This window comes from Alosa alosa, chromosome 14, assembly GCF_017589495.1.
Source record: "Alosa alosa isolate M-15738 ecotype Scorff River chromosome 14, AALO_Geno_1.1, whole genome shotgun sequence".
In the NCBI taxonomy this organism is placed as follows: domain Eukaryota; kingdom Metazoa; phylum Chordata; class Actinopteri; order Clupeiformes; family Clupeidae; genus Alosa; species Alosa alosa.
In genome coordinates, this window is record NC_063202.1 from 16,251,729 (window position 1) to 16,275,873 (window position 24,145).

General features: G+C 39.9%; 3 protein-coding genes across 3 annotated transcripts in view; 1 reads left to right on the top strand and 2 right to left on the bottom strand.

Moving 5' to 3' along the window:
• Nucleotides 1-1,187: 1,187 nt before the first annotated feature.
• LOC125306803 lies at nucleotides 1,188-13,999 on the bottom strand. The gene is made up of 15 exons (XM_048262357.1): nucleotides 13,919-13,999; nucleotides 11,883-12,052; nucleotides 11,326-11,522; nucleotides 10,592-10,696; nucleotides 10,353-10,494; nucleotides 10,078-10,225; nucleotides 9,679-9,811; nucleotides 9,417-9,572; nucleotides 9,134-9,171; nucleotides 8,809-8,838; nucleotides 8,433-8,599; nucleotides 6,542-6,960; nucleotides 6,322-6,421; nucleotides 2,065-2,347; nucleotides 1,188-1,934 (listed from the first exon to the last, which is right to left on the bottom strand). Exons 2-15 carry the CDS (start codon nucleotides 12,009-12,011, stop codon nucleotides 1,855-1,857), a joined length of 2,127 nt encoding a protein of 708 aa, XP_048118314.1. The 5' UTR covers nucleotides 12,012-12,052; nucleotides 13,919-13,999; the 3' UTR covers nucleotides 1,188-1,854.
• Nucleotides 14,000-15,339: 1,340 nt separating this feature from the next.
• taldo1 (transaldolase 1) lies at nucleotides 15,340-22,120 on the bottom strand. Its single transcript, XM_048263592.1, has 8 exons — nucleotides 21,894-22,120; nucleotides 18,421-18,544; nucleotides 17,812-17,919; nucleotides 17,366-17,497; nucleotides 16,915-17,090; nucleotides 16,529-16,726; nucleotides 16,258-16,403; nucleotides 15,340-15,846 (listed from the first exon to the last, which is right to left on the bottom strand). Exons 1-8 carry the CDS (start codon nucleotides 21,988-21,990, stop codon nucleotides 15,814-15,816), a joined length of 1,014 nt encoding a protein of 337 aa, XP_048119549.1. The 5' UTR covers nucleotides 21,991-22,120; the 3' UTR covers nucleotides 15,340-15,813.
• Nucleotides 22,121-22,709: 589 nt separating this feature from the next.
• tspan4a (tetraspanin 4a) overlaps nucleotides 22,710-24,145 on the top strand; it is a 62,874-nt gene continuing 61,438 nt past the window's right edge. Inside the window, exon 1 of the mRNA XM_048262535.1 lies at nucleotides 22,710-22,866. The gene's annotated coding sequence lies outside the window, so the exon portion shown is untranslated. The remainder of the gene's footprint in view (nucleotides 22,867-24,145) is intronic.

Below are 24,145 nucleotides of genomic sequence, written 5' to 3' on the forward strand. Positions count from 1 at the left end.
TGAAATAATCCGAGAGTCATGTCCTTTCATTTTCTTACAGGTTGGGTCGTTGTTGCCCATAACACGCTAGCACTGATGCTATGCTATGCTATGATCATGCTAATGAATGACGTCATTCACACGTTTGAAAGGCTTTTTAGAACAATTAAGTGACTTTAAAAAATATAATACTCAACCAAGTGTATTGTCTTTGCCCTCCCTTTCGAATAGAATATTCAAATTACTTGAAAAAAATTATATCCCGAGAAAAGTGAATTTTGAGGGGTACTGCTCCATAGACCTCCATTCATTCTGGACTTGCCCGCGAGCGCCCCTAGATGCAGTATCACACCGGAAGAGTTCCGAGAGTGAAGGTTCTCCCCTTATTAGACATTCTCTTGATATAGCCATTTTAACCTCTTGACAGCCATTTTGAAAATGACCCCTTTCCCAAGGTCAGATTTCACTAGATTTTTAGTATGTTATTTAACATGTCCAACAGTACCAGAATCCATGAAAAAACCTTTTGTATCAATTTTTTTGACGTTGAACCCTATATTGACCTGCCTAATTATGTAATATAGGACTACAAGAAATGTGGTAGCACAGTGGTTAGAGGAGTGAGCTCTGACCACAAGGATTGTTGGTTCAAATCCAGGCTCAGCACAACATTTCACCTTATTCCGCGCACAAACATGGTGGCGCTAGCTTTGCCCACATTGTCTCCGAACTTCCGATTGAGCATATATTTTTTAAAGTCACTTAATTGTTCTAAAAAGCCTTTCAAACGTGTCAATGACGTCATTCATTAGCATGATCATAGCATAGCACGAATGCAAGTCAAGAAATATTTGTGGATGTCGCCATCTACTGGATTGCGATTTCTGTGTGCCGGTGAATTAAAGTAGGCCTATTTACGTGTGGACTACGTGTGTGACTTTCATGTGAAGAACGTCTCAAAAACACGTAATTTTGGAAAGCGAAGAATGCGTGTGCTGGTGATCCACAAATGCAGACTCACATTTCACAAATGAAATTTTCGATTTTACAAATGGCATTTTATTTACAAATGCACATCTATATTTGTAAAAATCAATATACGAGTTACAAATATGACTTTTTTCATTTGTAGATATCAAAACACACATGCAAATCAAGAAATATTTGTGAATCCCCCTCTGCGCATATACAAATATTATTGAGACAAATTTAGCTCCATAGTTATTCATTCAAGAATTAGAGGTGTAAAGGTACACATTTTCACACACCGAACTATATAGGTACAGGACATCAGATTCAATACAGATGTGTACTGAATGCAGTCTTAAAAACGGTAATCAACAGTACAGGCTTTTTTGCGCGCAGACCATGTTTCAAATTCGAGTTCCCACACCTTTAGTTAATTCATGCCAAAAAACATTTGACACCTTTTCAAAACACTATTTCTATATGTGCTGAGCATCAGTAATATTGTCAGTGAATGTTAGGCTAGGAGTACTTAGAGGATTACTGTACTGAAAATTAACCAAACCATGACTTCAACACCAAGGTACGTACTTAATCATGACTTTTGTGCACTGTTACACCCCTATCGTGATATACAGTCCTTGATCATAGTGAAAGGTTGTTGATATTTCAGTTCAAACAGCCAATCAAACACCAAGCTCCCCTTGCCCCTGAAGCAACATTGCTGGTTGCTGTTTGTTTCCTATTTACAGAGCAAGGACTATGAATGGGCAGTATTATTTCTATATAATTACTTGATTTAAATACACACTGGATAAGTAAGAGAATAAGAGGTGTGAGTTCAGTAAGTGATTAAGTGAAGTGAGTCTGTTGTTTCGTCTGCAGGGGTGAATCTTGATTGCTCTTCTATCAGTGGAGAAGACACAGGAAGACCATGTGAAAGACCACTATGATCACTCCCGCAGCCAAGCTGGAAGTCCTTTTTGAAGCTGTGGCAGGAAAGAATCAGAGATACATGTGAGTGGTCAGAGAAAGACACGTGCCAAATTATTGTCCCCTCTGTTCTGTATGGATGATGTCATTATAATGTATGGAACTCTGTTCTGTGCAGGACTTCACCTGAGGATGCTGTAGTGTTTGCTGCGGTTGTAGCAACAGTAGTAGTAGTAGGAGTAGTAGTGGGAGTAGTAGTGGTGGTGGTCAGTGGGGTGGTTGTTTTAGGGACTGTGGTTGTTGCTGTTACTTCTCTACCCAGAAGGAGGACTGGCCCAGAGCGCACAGTATAGTTACTGGAAAGGATCGAGGTCACTAGAACATTCGGATTAACAGGATCACATGGCCCTGGGCATCTATCAGTAGCCTGCGTGGTTACGCAAAGGCTCACTGTACATTCGACATACATCTTTAGGAAGAGACACAAAAATATCAAGTCAACATCAGATATGCACAATGGTAGATTACAAAAACATAATCTGTACCAAGTAGGCCTATCTTTGACTATGCAGAGGTGTAAAAGTCCAGCTTCAGAAAGTAAAAGTCCTGGGGCCTCATTTATAAAGCGTTCTTACGCACAGATTTAATCTTAGGCCGTGCGTACGCTCAAATCCATGCCAACACTGAGATTTATAAAAAAACGTCTTTGACGTGGAAAAGTGCTTATCTCCACGTCAGGTTCAAACTTGACGTACGACCATTTCCTTGTGGTAATGCCGGGGTACTAACCTGAGGTTAATCTGAGGTCTAACTGCGATCAAAATTCCAAGACCAACGATTTCATGTCTTTCTTTGCCATATGCATGATCAATATCTCCGGCTTTTGACTCCGGCTGCATTACTGTAGGCCTACGATATGTTATGAAGTTTGAGCAGGCTCAGGATGCCAGATTTCAGTAGAAGACATAATAATCCGATCTGATTGGATTTCTGCCATGTCAGATTTTTTTGTCAGATGTCTTGCAGAATGAGCAGTCGAATATACAGTTTGAACACTGCAAAAGCATCCGTTTGAAGCATACTGTTTACCGTATGTGAGACTGAGATCGCATTTTTCTACTTATGCATTACATATTTTAATACTCCATTCAGCTAAGGTGTGGTAAAGAAGGCTTGATTGGGTTACACTTTACTTGACAGTAGCCTATCAACATAAGAGTGACATGACACTGTCATGAACGTGTCATAGGCTAAGTCATAAACGTTTATGACATAACGCTTCTGTTGTTAAGTGACATTCGGTTTTTGTCATAAGTTAGGTTAGCAAAAATGACTGGCATTAATATACACTGAGATAATTTTGTTCACATACTTCAGTAAAAATGTTCTCTGTTTCAAAAAAAATACTATGAAATCACCTGATAACAACCATACATCTACAGTAGGCCTACCCTCCAGAATTAGCACCTTTCACCTCACTGTGTGTTCACTGTGTGCTGAGTGTGCTTCACTAATTCACGGATTAGGATAAATGCAGAGACCAAATTTCCCTCACAGGATCAAAAGACTATATATACTTATACTTTGGAGAAGTTGACTAAAAACAGGCTAATAAGCGCATGTTATTCTACAGAGTTACGAAGAACTTTAATCTATCAGTACAGTAGGCAAATTTCCATGATCAACCAATCAGACAACATGACAAGTTATGCGGTTGCCCAGCAACATTGCTCAAAAAGTGCTCATCACCATAATAGTATGACTTGTAGAATGTGTAGAATTTACCTTTATCATTTGTCTTTTGTGGTATTCATCCTCATAATCATTGACTGCTGTTAGTGTAGCCTACTATAGCCGACTCTCCATACTCAGCGCAACATTTCACCTTATTCCGCGCACAAACATGGTGGCGCTAGCTTTGCCCACATTGTCTCCGAACTTCCGATTGAGCATATATTTTTTAAAGTCACTTAATTGTTCTAAAAAGCCTTTCAAACGTGTCAATGACGTCATTCATTAGCATGATCATAGCATAGCACGAATGCAAGTCAAGAAATATTTGTGGATGTCGCCATCTACTGGATTGCGATTTCTGTGTGCCGGTGAATTCCACATTACGTGTGGATTTGTGTGACTTTCATGTGAAGAACGTCTCAAAAACACGTAACTTTGGAAAGCGAAGAATCCACAAATGCAGACTCACATTTCACAAATGAAATTTTCGGTTTTACAAATGGCATTTTATTTACAAATGCACATCTATATTTGTAAAAATCAATATACGAGTTACAAATATGACTTTTTTCATTTGTAGATATCAAAACACACATGCAAATCAAGAAATATTTGTGAATCCCCCTCTGCGCATATACAAATATTATTGAGACAAATTTAGCTCCATAGTTATTCATTCAAGAATTAGAGGTGTAAAGGTACACATTTTCACACACCGAACTATATAGGTACAGGACATCAGATTCAATACAGATGTGTAACATACCACAATGACATCACTATGGGAAGAGCTTTAGTCATGTTATCCCTAAGCTCTAGGATTCACTTCCATACCTTGGGTATCAAGAAAGTTACTTTTTAAGTAGGCCTATTTTTTATCATTAGTTCTTCTTCTTCTTCTTACTATTATTATCATTATAATATATACTGCTCAAAAAAATTAAGGGAACACTTACAGTTTTCCACAATTGTTAAAACACATTTTTTGAAACCTTCCACCCTTTTCTCCATTCTCAAACATTCACAGAATGTCTGACAGTTCTTGCAAAATAAAACACTCGCCTCAAAAGTTTTACTTGTGCTCAGAACCAAACAGTGTCAGAGTACCGATCCAGTGTATTATTGAAGTGTTCCCTTCATTTTTTTGAGCAGTATATTATAGGCCTTTATTACACGGCTCTTCAGAGTGCTGCAGAAAGTTCCATTCACACGAATGGGCCTTCCCAATGTTCGGAGGTCTGTTAAGTAAGGGATATTGTCAAGATCGTCCACTGCACGTCGGGGTTCTGTTCTCCCTGTCGGGACTTATTTTCTGATAATTACCGGTGGACAATACAATCATCCCTTACATATTATATTATCTGACCTCCCTCAGAACATAATCAACTTCTTTGGAAGTTGCCATGTCAACTGCATGGAATGCAGCTATGCAACAGTAGCATAGCCAGGTACTGTCATTTGGGTGTGCATAAGGTGTGCAAAACAAATAGTTACCTGTTGATCAACCATAACAGCTTTGGCCCATTCCAGAATTGCAAATACATATCAAGTAAAGAAAAAATATATTTTTCCCATTTGTTTCATTTAACTTTTTATTCTCATAGAATACTTTAAATGTAACACTTTCAGCATGTACTGTAAGCCTCTAAGCTAGAGACTGTTTGTTTTGGAGTTACAAAACAAAGCTCACCCATTCCATCTGGATCACTTTTACTTCTTCATGCTTCTTGAACAACTCTGTGCTAAGCATAAAGGTTCTGCTGGTATTGGGTATATCAATGCCCCATCAATAAATAAAATGAACCAAGGTTACTGATGGATGGTGGGTTTCTCTATGATCTGTCTGTCACCCATACACACACCCACAAGGATTCCTCTATGCAGAGTCACCTGCTGCTGAGAGGATACTCTCTGAACTGCTTGAATGTCTGCTGACAACTATTTGCATACATGCACAGCAAAATCAGTGTGAATCCAACACTCATGAGATGAATGCATTCTGCCAAGTGCTGTCCAACAAGCTGCCTCATACATGGGATTTAAATCAACAACCTAGAGAGGTGCAAGTGGTTGCAACTTCCGTATCACATTTGGGTCCAAGTGCCCATGGGGAGACCCTTGTTCGAATCTGACCCAGGGTCATTTCTGGATCCCAGCTCTCTCTCCCATTTGCTTCCTGTCACTCTTCACTTTCCTATCAATGAACTAAGGTGAAATGCCCAAAAATATACTGTAGAAAAAGAAATTAGCAGCCCAGCTTAGTGTCACTGACGAATCAAGTAGCCTAGTATGCACATTTCATTTTTGAGTGCTCAAGAGCGCTGAATCAGCACCTGTCAAATTATGAAAACAACACCTCCTGAAATCATTTTTGGCTAAGAAGTTGCATCCGTACCCTACTTCATGGTTGTGCTGAGGTTCTATTGGACTACTGTTTCAGTTGTCCACTAAACAAATCTCCGCATCATAATCGGGTCGAGCTGATGGTCATTGCCTCTGCATTTGGCATGCATTCTCCATTTTGATATGGAGACTCACTATAACTGATTAGTGGCTCCTATTTACATTAGATCTATAGATTAGAATAAGTTATATTGCCTTATGCCTATGTGATCCTTATGGACTGGCATATAGGCCAACATATTCAAAAGTGAGAAATTTACAATAAGTACATCTGTTAGCAAACAAAATAGAAGTTCATTAACCTACCGTGTTCCCCACAGTTTTGATTTGAGCCAGGTTAAGTCGGTAGACCTTAATCGTCGGAGTTTGTATGAGGATTTCGAGACTTTTGTTGTCACGTTTACACCTGAGAGAGAGAGAGAGATTTCTTAATTTGTGTCACAAATGTTTGTTTTTCGGGGGTGAAAGGGGATTGAAAAGCAGGATGAAAGCAGAGAAAACATGGAACCACCACAAGGCTACTGACCCATTCTCTACAATAGGAGAAGCATCAGCAAAGTCCTCCGTCTCAGATTCTTTGCATCCACCCATGAGAAGCTGGGCCTGTGTATTTGAGCTGTTGGAGAACACGTACAAGTCCAGCTCCTCCAGTCTGTTGACCTCTTTCATCGCCACTCTAGCCTCCCTCGGAAACCTCCTAAACTGACCGATGCGGGTTAAATTGCCCAACGGGCCTTCCCCTGGACGATGGAACTCCAACCAGAAGATCACCTTCCCAAACACCTTCTCCTCTGTGGGAATGATGACCTTGTAGTGGGGGCCCTGAGCTTCCCGCCCTGCGATCCGGCAGGCCAGGGGCAGAATCAGCGTAGGCCGCCGGGTGATGGGGGAGGACACACCAGTGCTCCTCAGTGTGTTTGTGTACACCAACTCTGAACCAGAGTGCTTGGGGAAAAAATGACATTACACTCAGTAAGCAGATACTTTAAAGGTAGCCTACACCATTGGTTCTCAAAGTGGGGTCCGGGGACCCCCAGGGGTCAGCAGCACATTGTCAGGGGGTCCCTGACCAAGTTTGCTACAAAATATGAAATTGCCTTATGTCAGGATCTGGCCCGGACCGTTGGATTTGTGCCACCCTGGTGGCCATTTTGTGTATTGTCCTGTGTTTGTTTTTGCCTGTTCCCCATGTGCTTTGTGTTACCTGCCTGAGGCTAATAAGCTATCACCAACTGCTAGCATTCAATTGAACCCCATTCATTTTGGCGTGACTTTGACAGCGAATAACTTTACATCTGAAGCGTTTAAAGACTCTATTTGTCCATTGTTTCTTTCTAAAGAAGAATGTATGAAACGCTCCATTACCTTGTATCTCACATTATGGCCCCGAAGCAGCCGTTTTTGTAAAAATAGGCTAACAAGGATGGCATGCATGCGACCTTCTGTCGCACAGTAGAAAAATTATTTAGTCAGGAGAAGCTCGCAGAGAATCGGGGGAAGTATGTGGGGGATGTGGAGGCATACAGTCAAGGGAGAAGCCCATAGAGAGTCCATGAAAGCATCAGAACACAATACTTCAACGTTTTGATGGATTGGCAGTAGCCTACTTCGGAATGTGGCAAGTGAATTCATATAGGGTAACATTTAACCACGAACAACTAGAATATTTTAAGAAAAGTATATGAAGTTAAGTAGGGGTAACAAGGTACAACGGGGTCATCCCTATGTTCCCAGGATCCTATGTTCCTAGGGTCCTATGTTTCCCAGATTAATATGGTAGATAATGGGAACATGAAAAAGGGTCCTATGTTTCCAGGGTCCTATGTTCCCAGGGTCCTATGTTCCTAGGGCCCTGACTTTCTAATGGATTTGTGCTTAAAGACAAATAAAGATGAACAAAACTCACGAGACTCACGGAAGATGACACATGACTCACAGGAGATATCACAGAATTTTGTCTGCATTGGATATTACTTACATTTCCTTCCTATTCATTAAAATGAACATGATGACTGATGTTTAATAAAACATTGTAGGCATACATTTACCAAGTCATCATTATATCGTAACAGTAAATACTACTATGCAGAGGAGACCTTACGTAACAATACTATCAGAGGATGGGAGTGCAGAAACATAAGTACTAATCAAGTCTACTGAAGGAGATGGTGGTAGAAGGAGAAAGAGGTGGAATTAGAATGAATAAGGGAAGTGCATGGTAAGTGCATGTTAAGTGTTTTAGATGGTTGGAAGTGTTAGGAGAGGAAAGAAAGAAGAAACCAAGAATGAGTTTAACATCCAATATATACAGTATATATAGGCTATATACATATACAGTATATATATATATATATATATGACCTTCAAGTATTTTCTAAGCTCCTTGTATAAGCATTATATGCAGAAACTTTTTTTACCACTGTCTTCGTGCCACAACTACTCAGTGAAAAGCTAGCAGTCACATGAGTAGTGTTGTGGAAGACGGCGCAGGAAGGATCGTTTAGCTGAAGGTCATTCAAGGGCAGATCAGACATGGTGGAGATGGGAAGCACCAGAGACATGGTGCTGTTGATACAGTTAAGCTCTGGGATGGGCGACACAGAGGATGCAATTAGTGTCACTTTCTGTTTCAACATATTCAAGTCAAAGTTCATATCAATCAGACAAATGCGTCTACAGCAATGATTTTCCCCCAACAGTCAGACCAAACTGACTGCAGACAGACAGATTTATAAGAGTATCAGAGTAGGATGACACAGAGCAATTGTGTGATATGTTTGCATGCTACTATACCTGTGCCAGCGGGCAAGTCGCTCATAGGTCCTGAGAGGAATGGGAACAGATGGAGGAGTGGGAAGAGACTGTTAAAGCTGGGCTGCTTATTCACAGGGCACGTTATCAAATCTCAGTTTACAGAAAATGTTCCAAACTGAATTACAATGTGTATACTATATTGACTCTGTTTATTATATTGCTGTAGCTGTAGGTCTGTTAAAAATTCTTAAATGTTAATAGCTGTTATTCTATTGCTGTAAATCACCTTGGATAAACGCGCCTGCCAAATTAATAAATACATGTAACTGTAATGTAAATGTATACTATTCCAGAAGGGTCTTACTTTGCTGAAGCCAAATGCACCGAATCTCCGACTGCAAACTGCAAAGAAATCCATTAGTAAAAATGTTTTTTTTTTCACCATAACTATGTTGTCTCAAATGATGAGTTGAGAAATTACATTCATTTTATCAATGAGATATATTCACTAATCAACTGACTAATGTGACAACTGACACACACAATTACATTAATGATTACAGAGAAAACCTGTTTTAATGCATTTTAAGTTCAACAGATAATGTCAGCTAACACATATTTTGACTTAATTTTATGCAGTGATTCACCTGTCAGTATTTGCAGTGAAACAAATGGACAGCAAACGGCTGAGGTCATTAGGGCCTCTGACCCATGCCAGAGTGACTGATTTCTCAGATTCTTGTGTATTTTGAAGTGGGGATATGTACAGGCTGGGGGGACCAGCAATGGCCATCTCCAATACACTTTAAAAAGAAAAAGGAAGAAGATGTTCAGGATGGTTTAAGATGGTTTTAGTAAATATTTATGTAATTAGATGTTATGGGAAAAAATAGAACAGTTTCTCCATACTTTTCAGCCTCTGAACGAATGGTGACATTGAATTTCACCTCCTCATATGGCAGGACAGAAATCATAGCATTCTCATCTGGGCTTTCATCAACAAATACAGGCAGCACAGAACAGTCCGATAATTTGTTCTCCACTAGAACAACAAAGCAGATTCACGTGACAGATATGTTTCCATCCAACCCATAATTAGCATCTGTATCTTTGTACATAACATGATTGGTGGGGGTAAATTGATTTAACTCCAATAACCAATAACCAAAAATATTTTTTTCTATAGCTGTGTAATCAGATTAATGTCATGAAATTAATTCAGTTGTTTTTTAAGTAGTATCATCTAGTAACTGGACATATAACCCATACCACAAAACCATGTGCCTTAAGCATTAACACAAATCTCACCTGTGATGGAGAGGAAGATAGGATTTGAACTGAATGCCTTTTCTTCCATTTGGACAAAAGGTTTAGGAACGGGAAAATCCTCAACCATCAGCTTCACAGAGTATTGTCCCTCAGATGCTCCTCCTTTGTACCTCAGAGTGCAAGACGCCTGTCGAAAAGGGAGAAAATACGGGAGTAGGCTATACATTGAGAGCAGCTTGTAAAAGTGAGGCAAAGCCACTTGCTGAGTGAGGTCTCCGATAAGCAGGTAGGACTGTCAGGCTTTTCAAACTCACCTCATCTAACAGAAAAAAAGCATGCTGCGGACAGTTCCCATGGCACTCTCCGAGATCATCACGGGCGTATCGACACCTAACTCTATCTCCATCGAGGTCGTACACACTCAGGGGGATGTCACGAGAGCAGTTTGTATTTACCCTAATTTGGGAGCATAAAGAAATGGCCGGTATGATGTTTTCTTTTGCACTCCTTGGTGTAATGTATAATAATAGACTCGAAGAGCTCAAGCTTTTACCTGATTGGAGGAATCAGAGCTGAGAATGGAGACCGGTTCATCTTTCGTGTGTCCTTGCGGGTAGACAGGTCTGCTCTTGTGGAGAGCACAACACCAACATCGGACCTAAAGGGTAGTAGAGACATCTACTCCTTAGAAGTTTTGTAGTTTTGTCATCAATATAGTACAGCCACTAACACCACCATCATTAGTACTACTACTACTACTACTACTACAACTACTACTAGTACTACTACTATTACTACCACTACTACTCAGGACCGGCTCTAGGGTGGGCTAAGCCCACCCAAGCATTATGTCTTGCCCACCCAAACAAAGTCAAACCCAGCTTGGATGTAGATGAGTTGGTGTTGAGTGTAATGGTAGCTAGCTGGTACATAGCTGGGCAGTGCTGCTGCTGCTACTACTACTACTAATACTACCACTACTACTATAACTACAACTACTCTTACTACTGCTACTATAACTACTACTACTACGGAATTAGTGTGTGCTTCACCTTGGGCAGCCGTGGCCCACTGGTTAGCACTCTGGACTTGTAAAAAGTGTATATATATATATATATACATATATACTAATACTACCACAACTACTACTGCTACTATAACCACTACTACTACTCATACTATCATGCTACTGCAACTATTACTAAAACTACTACTAAATTCTTTTCTTGACACAGGTTTAGATCACAAAACCATCCAGTGTTGAAATGTTGAAATGTACTCACTTACCCCAGATTAATGTTGGAGGAATGCTGGCTGGGTACAGTGTTCTGCCATTGGCGGACACACCAACCAGGGGAAGGCTGACCTCCTTGCAGGGGGGAGGGAACAGTGTGTGCAATGCATAATGAATTGCCGTCATTGCACACACTGTCCAGGAGAGATGGACAAGGCAGAGGGGCGATCACACTAAAGTGGGCCCTCACCTGGACAGAGAGAAAAAGTGATCAGTGTCCACACATTTGAATTCATGTAGTCCAAATAATTTACCGGTCCTTTTACAATGTCAAGAATATGAAGACACATAAAGCTAGTAGCCTACCGTACTTTCCCGTTTATTAACTGAGAACTATTAACTGATTCATTGGGCTATTGGGCACTGTGGTTAATACAAGGGTGCGGTCAATATATTGTTTTTTTTTTATTTATTTATTTGCATAAAACACTGTCCTGCAGTTTATAGCCTACATAATGCAGCTAATAAATGGGAAATTACTGTAGGCCTACTGCACTCTACCAAATGAGTTCCAACAGGTAAACACCAAAATTAAAAGGAGAAATATTACCTCAGCACTGTTTCCATCCAAAGGTTCGGTGTTAATGATGGCCACTAAAAGGGATGCTTTACAGCGTGGTATCAATAAGAAAACACTTAGGATCAGTGCCTGCCTCCACCACAAAGTTTGGCTTGACATCGGGACCAGAAACAGGCCTATTTTAGGATGGATGTTCAGTTCTGTACAAATAAAAAGACATTCTTTGAATTGCTTGTCTTTGATGGTGTTTTTTTAAATACAAAAATATATATTATATATTAAAATATATTATCTAAATACAAAGTTATTTTTATTATTGTGTACTATTTGCTATTTTGTTTTTCATTTGTTGCATAGAATATTGCCACTTATGAAAAATACTGTATTTTCAGCAAAAGGCTGATGTTTAATACTTGATACCTTTGGACTACTATTGTTGTTACAGTAAAATAACACTTGAGTGCGTTATGAAATATTACTGTAATTATGCAATGTAACACTGTTAAAGATAGCAAGTGTTTTGAAAAAAAAAACAAAAAACTACATCAACCATTATCAAGGGTTCAAAGGCATGTTTTCCTGATAAATCGAAGACAAACCTCTATCAAAGAATAGTGTTGCACAGTCTGTGAGATTAAGAGATATCAAATATCTTACTCTCTTTGTACAATTTAACTTCCTCAAAATATGACAGATGTTCATGAAGAAACAACTCAAAGTCACTTTTGGTACTCAAACAATAATTAACTTGACTATTATTTTCATTTCGGAAATTCAGAAATTAAGTGCCAAATTCACAAATCATAAATTGTAGAAATATTTTCAAGTGTCAAATACCAGGATTAAAAGATGATGGAGCATAAGTGTATGATCGCCAAAGTTCAACGTCATATGTTCTGTGTAAAGCGCAATTTGCTTATGCTTGGTGAAGGGTAAGAATTTTTAAAATGTTTCTGGTGTCATAAGAGCTGTTTGAACTCATCTAAAGTGCAATTTTAGATTCAGAAAGATTTTTAGGCCTTAAAAGGTGTTACTAAGCCCTAAATATAAATGTGAAATATCACAAACTTGATCATATAAATAGCAATAAATTATCAGATTAATATAAAAAATCTGTCATTGAATGACGTAAAAATGAAAACTCCAAACAATGACAAGTCACTGAATCTAGATGTTAACTCGAGATCAAGTGGAAACATGTATGTTACAATTTAGCCTATGTTCGTATGCAATTTTATATTAAATCGAAAGAAAAATGCTTTCATTTCATTTATCACTATCAGAAAACAATCAGATTAAAGTGCATAGACTGCAACATAAGCAAACTATCAAGTACCAACCAATTTGGCCAAAATAAGAGTAAACTCTGATAAAGTGTGTTGTCAAATACCAGGATTAAAAGATGATAGAGCATAAGTGTATGATCACCAAAGTTCAACGTCACATGTTGTGCAAGTGTGAAGCGCAATTTGCTTATGCTTGCGAAGGGTCAGAATTTTTAACATTTTTCTGGTGTCAGAGCTGTTTGAACTCAGTCCAGCACAGAGTTTCACAAATCCAAAGTGCAATTTTAGACTCAGAAAGATTTCTAGGCCTTAAAAGGTGTTACTAATCCCTAAACAGAAATGTGAAATATCACAAATATGATCATATAAATAGCAAGTGCAATTTTAGACTCAGAAAGATTTCTAGGCCTTAAAAGGTGTTACTAATCCCTAAACAGAAATGTGAAATATCACAAATATGATCATATAAATAGCAATAAATAAATTGAAACATGTTACAATTTAGCCTATGTTCGTATGCAATTTTATATAAAATCTAAGAAAAATGCTTTAACACCCAGAGCTCATTTCATTTATCACTATCAGAAAACAATCAGATTAAAGTGCATAGATGGCAACACTAAGCAACCTATCAAGTACCAACCAATTTGGCCAAAATAAGAGTAAACTCTGATAACTCTGGTGAAAACAACTCAAATTCTATGTCATTTTCAATAATAAACTAAAGTCACAAGGGTCACAATGTAAGTTAATCTTAATAAAACATATTGAATAACTTACTTGCTAGGTGTTTAGGTTAGGTCCTTTACCCCCGAAAGCAAATCCAAAACTAGTGAAACTAACTTGGTGAGGAGGTGTGCAGTAAGGCTAGGATCTCCTGACTAAAACTATTGGTATGTACAGAAAGAAGGCAAACTGGTTTAACCAACACTCATAAAAGACCTGACATCTTACACTTTGATGTGGCCTATAAGGGTTCCAATCAGTGAGGATAAACTTATGGGTGGCCTTTATTCTGAGCCAATCTTGCAGCCAGAAAATGTATCAGAATCAAGATGCAACCCATGTATTAAAACCAATATAATATAGTAAAGGGAATATATCTTGGATGCAAATATTAATTCATTGTGGTTGACAACAGTGGTGGTAATAGTTCCAGGAGGGTCTATGGGTCCTCTACAATATTCCACAGTTCAGACTTTGACAAAATTTAGATTTCCAGTATACAAGGATACAAGGAAGTTTATTGTCACATGCATATAGTTACTGGAAGTAAGAAATGCAGTGAAATTATGTCTGGTGTCAGCCTATTTGTGCATTTATGGGGGGAGGGGTGTAGTGTGCTGTAGTGCGTGTGTGGGTAGGTGGGGGCAGTGTGCTGTAAGTAGAGTAGAGTATGTGTGCACCCCTGAATGATTGTGCTTATAGCTTGCTCCACCTGTTGAGCAACACGTCAGTGTTGACGACACTTTTGAGTGATAGGCCTGTAGCATTCAAGAGAATCACTGGAACCAGCTCTGCAAGACTTGGATAGCCTCTGGCCATCCTTGAAAGGTGTATGTCTGAATTAAGTGAATTTAGCACTAGGATGCCCAGATAAATGTTTTTAATGGGTAGATTACATTAAGGCTGCATAAGGATTAATGGGTGGCTAACTACATATTTTGCCCTAATCAACCTAAAATCAACAAGATAACATTTAGCATGTGGTTCCCCGTTGGGCTGGTTTTAAGAAATTAATGTTAGCCAAGAAAAAACCCAACATGGCCACCATTTCTAAAGATGGTTGCCAATCATCATCAGTCATACAGTCAGTTGTTATGGAGATTTGTAACATTGTTTTTTTTGTACAGTAATCTGGGTCATGGATGACCTATTTTAAATTAAAAACAACTAATTCATCACCTTTAGTTAATTTGGAGTTATGCCTAGACTGCCTGACAACATCCTATGGAGCTAAGATCGCAAATTCATTCTTCTCATATCAGACTGCAAAAATGCAGAATAAAACTACATTAAAGTTCCTGCCTTTACTTCACGTTTGTCATAGACCAATAACTCTTGGATATCCCTTCTCATACTCACACTCTGGCCTTACAATCAGTCCCCCTTCAAACATATTGCCGAGTCATACGGTAGATAAAATTCAATTGATGACTTATTCAAATCAAGCAAATAAAACCACACAAGACTACACAAAGCAGTGAGGGCAGGTTATTTTTAATGATAGGGCTACAAATTATTAACATGGTCATATTTTTTTTTCACAGGAATGGTCATAATTTTGATAGATTTAAGAGTCAAAGATCCACTCAACCGTTGTAAGTATCAGTAGTACATCAGTCCTTATAAAGAGTCATCAGAGTCCAATTTCAAAGCAATTGGTCCACTATTTCAAATGTCACTGCTCAGCAGAGCTAGACCTTCAGTCCATCTTTGAGGTTTTTTTTTTTTTTTTTTTTTTGACCAGCTCGCCAGGAGGTGTCCATTTCTAACGTGTTTATTGGGGTCAAGTCTAAAGCTACAGAATAGCCTGCTTTGATAGAGACCAATCAGTTGTCAGAGTCAATCCCAACCAGTAGGTGGACACCGCAGGTCTGGTAGGCAGTATGCTGAGGGAGTCGGGGGGGAGTGGGGGATTGGTCCCGCAAGTGCTTGCCCCTGTCTTTGCCCGTTCACTGTCCATTCTTTACATTCTGGATCTTCTCCTACAAAAAAAAAATAAAGAAATCCATTTTTATTTCATGTTCAAAATGTTTTAACTGATCAGAGGAAATTTAAATTTGAGAGGGAACTGAGGAACTCCCTGTGGGAAAGGGACTATAAATCATCATCGTCATAATCATCCAATAAGAACACATGGAACTAGTTCTGTGGTTGCCCAGCAACATTGCTCAAGAGGTTGCCCCATGAATCATCACCTATACTACTTTGTGCTATGAGGGATAAAAGACTTGCTGGAGCTAGGAGGTCAACAGGAGGACAACGAAAACACCCGTTTTAGTGGATGCGATTTGTTCATCGTCACATTCATATTTCAAACAAGTGGATGCTGCACACAATTCTTCCACCATAAGGCAAAAATTAAACAAACAAACAGACCACACATTTGTGCGTACCTTAATCATCGTCTCCAGCTTGATGGCATCTGCCGCAAACTTACGGATTCCGTCCGAAAGCTTCTCCACAGCCATGCGGTCCTCGTTGTGCTGCCAGCGGAAGTCCTTCTCATTCAGATGCACCTTATCCAGGTCAGCAGCCTTGGCTGGAGGAACAGGGCATATCAATGTATTTAAAATCAATCATAAAATCACTAGTAACATACTTATATAGTGTAAAGATAATTAGTAACATAGTTATGTAGTATATAGTGTAGAGAGCCATTTTTACCCGTCTGTGGTGTGAGGCAGGGAGTCACCGTGTCGTGGTCCTGGCTGAGCTCCCCTAGCAGCCCTGGGGAGATGGTGAGCAGGTCACAGCCGGCCAGGGCCTTCACCTCGCCGGTGTTCCTGAAGGAGGCTCCCATCACCACTGTGCTGTAGCCATACTTCTTGTAGTAGTTGTAGATCTTTGTGACACTTACCACACCTGAAGTGAAAAGACTTTGCATTAAAGGACTCTGCGTTGGGACATAAAGTACACATAAGCAGGTGCAATTCAAAAGTCTCTGGGTCAGTGGGAAGTAAGCAATCTTTGGTACATCTTGGCATATAGAACTTAGTTTCCTATTAAGCAGGTGCTGTTTTCCTACACCGACTACTATCCCTTGTGAGTACCTGGGTCCTCGTTGGGCTCATAGCTCTTGCGGTCTGTGTTCTCCTTGTACCAGTCCAGGATGCGGCCCACGAAGGGGGAGATGAGGGTGACCTTGGCCTCAGCACAAGCCACTGCCTGGGCGAAGGAGAAGAGCAGCGTCATGTTGCAGTGGATCCCGTACTTGTCCTCCAACTCCCTGTGCAACACACACACAATGAAAACGCTTATTTACACGCAACTCAAATGGAGGAAGCACTCGATTAATAAGACATAAATAAACAAACTAATAAATAAATATGCAAATAAAAATAGTCAAGGACAAAAAGTACACTGTTTTTTGTGCATGTAAGGGATACAATCGGAAACAAGGTACATTTCCTGTGCAGGTATAAATGTGCACATATATATTTATTTGAGTGTAACAGGGAAGGTAAAATATACCAAATGTAAAAAAAAAACATCATGCCTTACCGGCCAGCCTGAATCCCCTCCCAGGTCGAGGAGAGTTTGATCAGCACACGGTCCTTGCTTATACCAGCATCCTCATACAGGCCAATGAGCCGCCTTGCTCTCGCCACCATCTCATCTTTATCATAGGACAACCTGGCACAGAGGACCGGGTGGAGGCAGAATAAACGGCAAATTAGTAAACAACAACAAACTACTGGGCAATGGTCTTCATCCACCACAGCACATCAAGGTGGCAGTTTCTGCTCGTGGCTATATACTGTATGATCAGGTACAACCAAAGTGCATGGCAAGTGAATTACACTCTAAACACTACATTCTCGTCTCAAATAGAAAGTGTCCGACACGATCATCTCATTGTGTTGGTGCCCTGACAATCTGCAACTTCAACTGAAGTGAAGTGAAAACATATTGAATATTGAATGAAGTGAAACATTCAATACTCATACCTGGCATCTACCTCAGTAGAGACTCGGCCTGGAATCTTCTTCAGGATCTCCACTCCGAAGCTGACAAAAAGCTTATCCATGATGTTGGTAACTTGCTCCTCCTCACTCCTGTTAAACATAATGTAAATATAATATAAAAATAAATGACTGCCGTGATTAAAACTGTACATTTAATTTTGCATGTATGGGTTCAGCATGCTATGTCTGAATTAGGGCTGCATGCCATATTTCTGATAGATATTGCGATTTGATTTATGATATAATATTTGAAAAAGTCAAGCTTTGGTTCAACATCCCAAATTTCGCTTTAGGTTGGGCCACTTATGATTGGTGAGGATGCCTAGTGCATGAGAAGCACAGCATTTCTGTTAGGTGAGCTTCACTGTCTGTCACACAAGTAGGATGACATGAATATAAAAATCATAAATGTGACAACATTAACCACTGGGTTGACCACAGAGTTGCAACAAGCTGCATGATTCCGTTGAAGCCGTTGCGATTATCTATTTTCATCAGTTCAAATTGCAGCTTTGATTAAAAATCGGTTAATTGCGCAGCCCTAGCCAGAACTGTAACACTTGTGTCTGAATGCATATTCGCTGGCCTCACCCGCCCTTGGCGATACCGTATTTGATGGCCTGATCCACGAGGTGCTGATAGGCTGGCATTTTGGCAGCGGCCAGGATGAGGGACGGGTTGGTGGTGGCATCCTGAGGCTTGTACTCATCGATGGCTAAAGAGAATGACAAACAGATACACCATCAGCGCGCACACACTTACACACGTTTTGTTAATCAGCTGAAAAAACATTAAATACAAAAAAAAAAAAAGAACAGTTGGGGGAACAAAAAATAAATAAAAAAAGACAAACAAAAACAATTTAGGCACCAAATACCGTAATGGTCAAGCCAATGGCAGCTTCCCCCACTAGGCTATGTGTGTGCTTGGCTGTGGTCCAGGATGGCCCCATTGTCCAGTGCCCTGCACTTGGCTCCTTCCAGCAGTGAATTGAATTACTGGGATTCAATTGTTGCTTAGCAATACCACATCCCTCAGTGACCTCAATGTCCTCTTTTTGCAGTTGGACACTGCTGCCACCAATAATTAGGAACTGAAGCACAGAGTAACCTACATTCTATTTATGTCAAAGAAGCCGTGACCACTTTCAATTTCAATTTTGTTTACCTACACTGATTCCACTACAAACTGGTTGAACAGCCTATTGTTCACTTACAAGAAATGGCTCAAGAATTCAGATTAACAGTCGGTGATGCCTTTGTTGGAGACTTTAATATTACATACATGTCCCTCACTCTTTCCAAAACATCTATCTATCTATCTATCTATCTATCCACCTTATTCGTGAAACCCAATTTCTGTCTGGTTCTCATCTTCCGTCCATTCTGTTTACATTATAATTTAGTGGAGTCTCAGCAGGCTCACCAGAATATTCGGCTTTTCAAAATATTGACAATTCTGCACTCAATATAGATATGCTATATAATATATGACTAATCACATTAAAATTATAACACTGAACAAAATTAAAACAAACGGATTTCTAAATACTGAAGTGTCATGGCAAGGCCCATTGTTGGCTCATGAATATTGTGGATACCTTGGATTATAAATTACACAAGGACAAATAGCCTACCTTCCAGGCCAACATTTTAGTTACCATTTTGCCAGTACATGTAATGGCCACAAGGTGGTAGGCTACTCCGCCAGTTGTGATGTCACCTCTTTCACAAGCCTGCAAATTCTTATGCATCTAGTTTCTTCCACACAGCTCTCTTTTAACAAATAAAAAGCTGTGTACCTAATTATATATATAGACAAAAGATATGAACCAAACTATATGCCCCGGGTAAAGTTGCATTTAACAGCACCTGACTTATCAGCTGAATTTATCTGTGCAACAAACTACCATGACCAACAGAAGAACCAACATAGTTTTTTAAAAGGCATAATTGCTGACACAAAGTTTTCACAGAGCCAAGACCAGTGCGTGGCACACACATGCCCTGAGTGCAGACTGTCATTGTGTAATGAAGACACATGAAGCGTGCCACAGGGCCTAGGAGTGGACAGAGCAGTGGACAGATGACTGAGTACACACACACACACACACACACACACACACCCTCTGAACGTCAAATATTTAACTCGGCCCATAATCCTACTGCACATTAACAAACAAATTACATGAGCTCCAGGAATGTCTCACTCACTGACAAATTCTGTGTTATCAAAGTACTGTGAATAAGGCGGGAATCATATCTGGGAGTGGCTGAGCAAACATTACAAGCAAAGATGTTTACAACTGATACAGCCTTCGAGGTAGATAAGGTCATAATCATTCCCAAAGACAGAAGTATTTTTAGGGGAGCAATATCTGAACAGATCAAACCAAATTCCAAAGAAAAACAGTGTAGCTACGCTGTCTGATCGGAGTTGCTCAATGCCAAACTGCAGTGAGACGGAGACACAGACAGAAAGGTTGACAGAGGAAAGAGCTGGAATAGGCCATTGAGCTGCACTGAATGTGCACTGAAAAACAAAGCAGACAACTACAACATCTCAGCAACCTTGTCAGTGTCATCACACTATCTTCGTAGCCAAGCAGATCAAGTCTTGAGAAATCAAAGCATCTTAAAGAAGAAATCATCTAGAACTGGATTTCAATTCCGTACACAAATTTGAAACTCTTGGTCCACTGTCTATACACATATTTGGTTGGAGGAAGTAACCAGTATTTCAGGAACAGATTTCAAAAGTATTCAGAAGAGATAAAAGGCTCCAACAAGGAAGGAGGAAATTCCCCCAAAAAAGCAACACAATAGGGATGGCCACTTACATCGACACCTGCATACTATACAAGCTTCAGGAAGCTGGCAATTTTAAAACATAGCACTTTATTTCAACAGCTGTATTATCTGCTGATGTTTCAAATCATTCCTGTATGCAACAAGTGGCAGTGACCGTGTTAGAGAAACGAGTAACGATTGTGGCTGGATGGTCAAACCAGCAGGAACGCACGGTTGTGACGTCACTTTCTGTCTCGTCACTGTGACTTTGTAAGCATGAGGAAATCGGAGTTTTGCACAGTTTGGAAATGTATCAATTTCACAACATACATTTCCTCATCGTGCCCACGAGAAGTTAGGACATGACTGAATATTGCACAGCAGAAAGCAAGTCTAGCTAAAATCTAAAAATGATGGTCAACACCTGATTCAAAGTTTCTAATAAATAATGCAATCTATACGCACCCCGTTAATTACGGAAAATGCCTGTGGTCTGGTGTGCATATGATCATTTTAAACCCATTAGGTACCAGTCACATGTTTTAACAAATCATGACCGTACTAATGACCAGTACGCGTGACTGCCGTGGTAGACTTTGTGAAGACTATTAAACGGCTAACCCTAAGTGCATCAGCAATACAACACTGTTCGCTTAACCTTACCGAAGTAACTTTCCTTTCCAAGTGTAACAGCATGACGTTACATGACATGCATTAATGTAATTAAACGTGAATCTCACGATTCAAGGCCATTTGTTTGCTTGTCTGTCCGGTGAATTTAATGTTAAACATTAACTTACAAGATGTAACGTTAGGCTTCCCCTGTTGTGGCTTGCTACATTATTATGCTAACCTTATTTCTGCAAATGCTAAATGCAAGGTTAAACTTCCGAGTTGCGATAACATTAAACTTTAGATGTAACTTAGTCTTCACTCAGTAGAGTTTACAGTCAAGGCTGAGCAATAGTGTGGTTGATCATTTCGATCGGATTAACGTTACTGATGAGCACGTAGCAAGTGTCTAGCTGGCTAACTTGTTGCCTTGCGAACTGAGAGTAAGCTAGTTAGCAAGCTAATAAGCACCGTGGCGGCCTAGATCTAGCGAGCAAGCAGTGATGCACTGAAGCTAGATTCTTTAGACTGGTTACCGCACTTCAAGGTATCACTGATGCAAGCACTGCATTCTCAATTTTAAAATACATTTCCAGCTAGAGTTAGCTTGCTAATGCAAGTAAACGTTTCAGAGCCCAATGAAGTTCGCTTGCCCAGTCTTACCATTGAAGTCTCCCGTGTCAGCAACGACCACGGTGTATTTTTTCAGCTGTTCTAGTGCTGACTCCATCTTTCGTCGTTTGTCAGGTGACACAGACATGATGAGAGAGAACAGGGGGGCTTTATATACCGAAGCGCGTGAAACGAATTTGGAATGTCGGGTCCACAGCAGCGACAGGAGGACGAGGAGGACGGGAGCGTGTACGTGCAGTGACAGGCAGAGCAAAGGAGGCGCGCGTGCAAGTGGGGCTGAACTGGAAGGCGGGACATAATGCTTAACCATACACTGCTTAACCAATGGACAGTGAAACTTTGTTACACACCTTACTGTATCTCAGCTCATGGACCATCCAATGGAGTTGTGGTGGATTGGAAGCAGTCGAATACAGTTCAAGTAATTCAACTCACTCCATCAAAAGCATTTATTTAAGCTTTCAGTTAGAATTCCATGCATTAATTCAGGCAAACACTATCGATTAATCAAATAAAAATATCAATATCCTGATCATGTTGCCTACTTGCAACAATATAACGCAGTGTAACGCACACATTAAAAGTGACCGAACACATGGCTAAATTATTATTAATAGGTCTACATGCGACAATCAAACAAAATACACGAAGCAAATAACATGTGGAACAGGGAGGGGTAGCAGAGGCTAATTAGGGGAAAGCAGCATAGGCCTATGCCTACACTTCTCAAAACTGAAAGTTTGTCAGCTCCCACTAGAGGGTGATAGTGTATATAAAATATTGGAAACGTTTTGGACAGTGCTGCTGTTCAAACCAAAGTTTTAACATCAGTAGGCCTACGTCAGGAGAGAGAGATTCGTCTTTCATCAGGAGCTGCCTTTCCTGTCGGAGTAAAGGAGTAAAGTGTGAAACATTTGGGAGTCTTCGCAGTGTTTCTTTTGACGTGTCGTGCATACTGTAGCCTGCGGAGACAGTCGCCAACACAACATAGACCTAGCCTAAGGTAAGTGGTTATATTTTAAGTTATTTGGTGATGCTAGCCTACTCAAAGCAAAATATAGCCTAGGCTACCACATCATTTGTGACACATGCCAATAGGCTATGTGATAACGTGTGCAATGCGCTTTTGTGAGTTTTTTTTTTTTTAATTAAAATTGTACCTTAGGCCTATGTATTCTAAGATTGTCGACTTTTATTTACTAAAATATTTTTCTTCTTTTTTTCTTTTTTGTGTGTGAAGTGTGTCCTCCCTTACTACAGATTGACTGGGTAGCCTAGGCTTTGATTACAGAGATGAAAAGAAAAGCCTATCCAGATTGTTGGAAGTGTCACTCCAATAAGGCTACAGTAGATTATTTATTCTGTGTGGAAAATGAGTAGGCTACAGATGGAGAAGTCCAGTGTAACTGTGCTAACCCTGTGTGTAAATGAAACAAAGGATCTTTCTCTTGGTTTATGATGGAACACAAAAATAAACTCTCCAAGAAAAATAACATTTCAACATTCCCGGCATTCCAGATGGTGGTCCCTCCCTGACTGCTTTTTTAGTATGAAGAGAGGGACACACTGGCCAGCTAAAAAACCGTAGGCCTACACCTGGGCTGGCTGTGTGGCAGGACACACAAACCCTAAAGTCCTCAGAGCTCCCAAGGAAGAAGTAAACATGAACTGGTTTCTGGCCTTATTCCTAACCTCACACTAAATGTTAAAGCATCTAGGCCTATTGAATAAAACGTTTGAATAAAAACGTCTTATAACAAAAGATGCTAGGTTAATAGTGAAACACTGATTTTGTGCACTGGCTAGCTTGTGAGTAGTGACTCACATGTTGTTCTGAAAGACACATTCATCTGTCTTGCAAGATGATGTGTTTAGTATAAGCTAGCTGATGCCATCATACAAAAATACCCTGCTCTCAAGGGAGATCTGACATAGTAGGAATAGAGTAGGCTGTGCCTTGATGCTGTTGAACAGGGACTTGAAAGATAATGTTCTGTGTATTTTAGTGGAGTGTCGGGGATTGATTGGAAACTGCTGGATGGAGCTGCAAAACATCTAACCTCTCTCAGTTCAGCTCCCACGGTCAAAGTCTGAACCTCTGATCTCTGGCTGGGAACAGCTGCATCACATTCACGTTCACAGATAACAAAGTATCATTTTGTGATGCACTCTCTTCATATTTCTGTACTTGAGAAGAACACATCTTTATGATGCTCTCTGTAATTTTAGGTTCAGAAAAACTAATTTATAGTGAAGAGAGACGTGACACACCCCGCAAATAA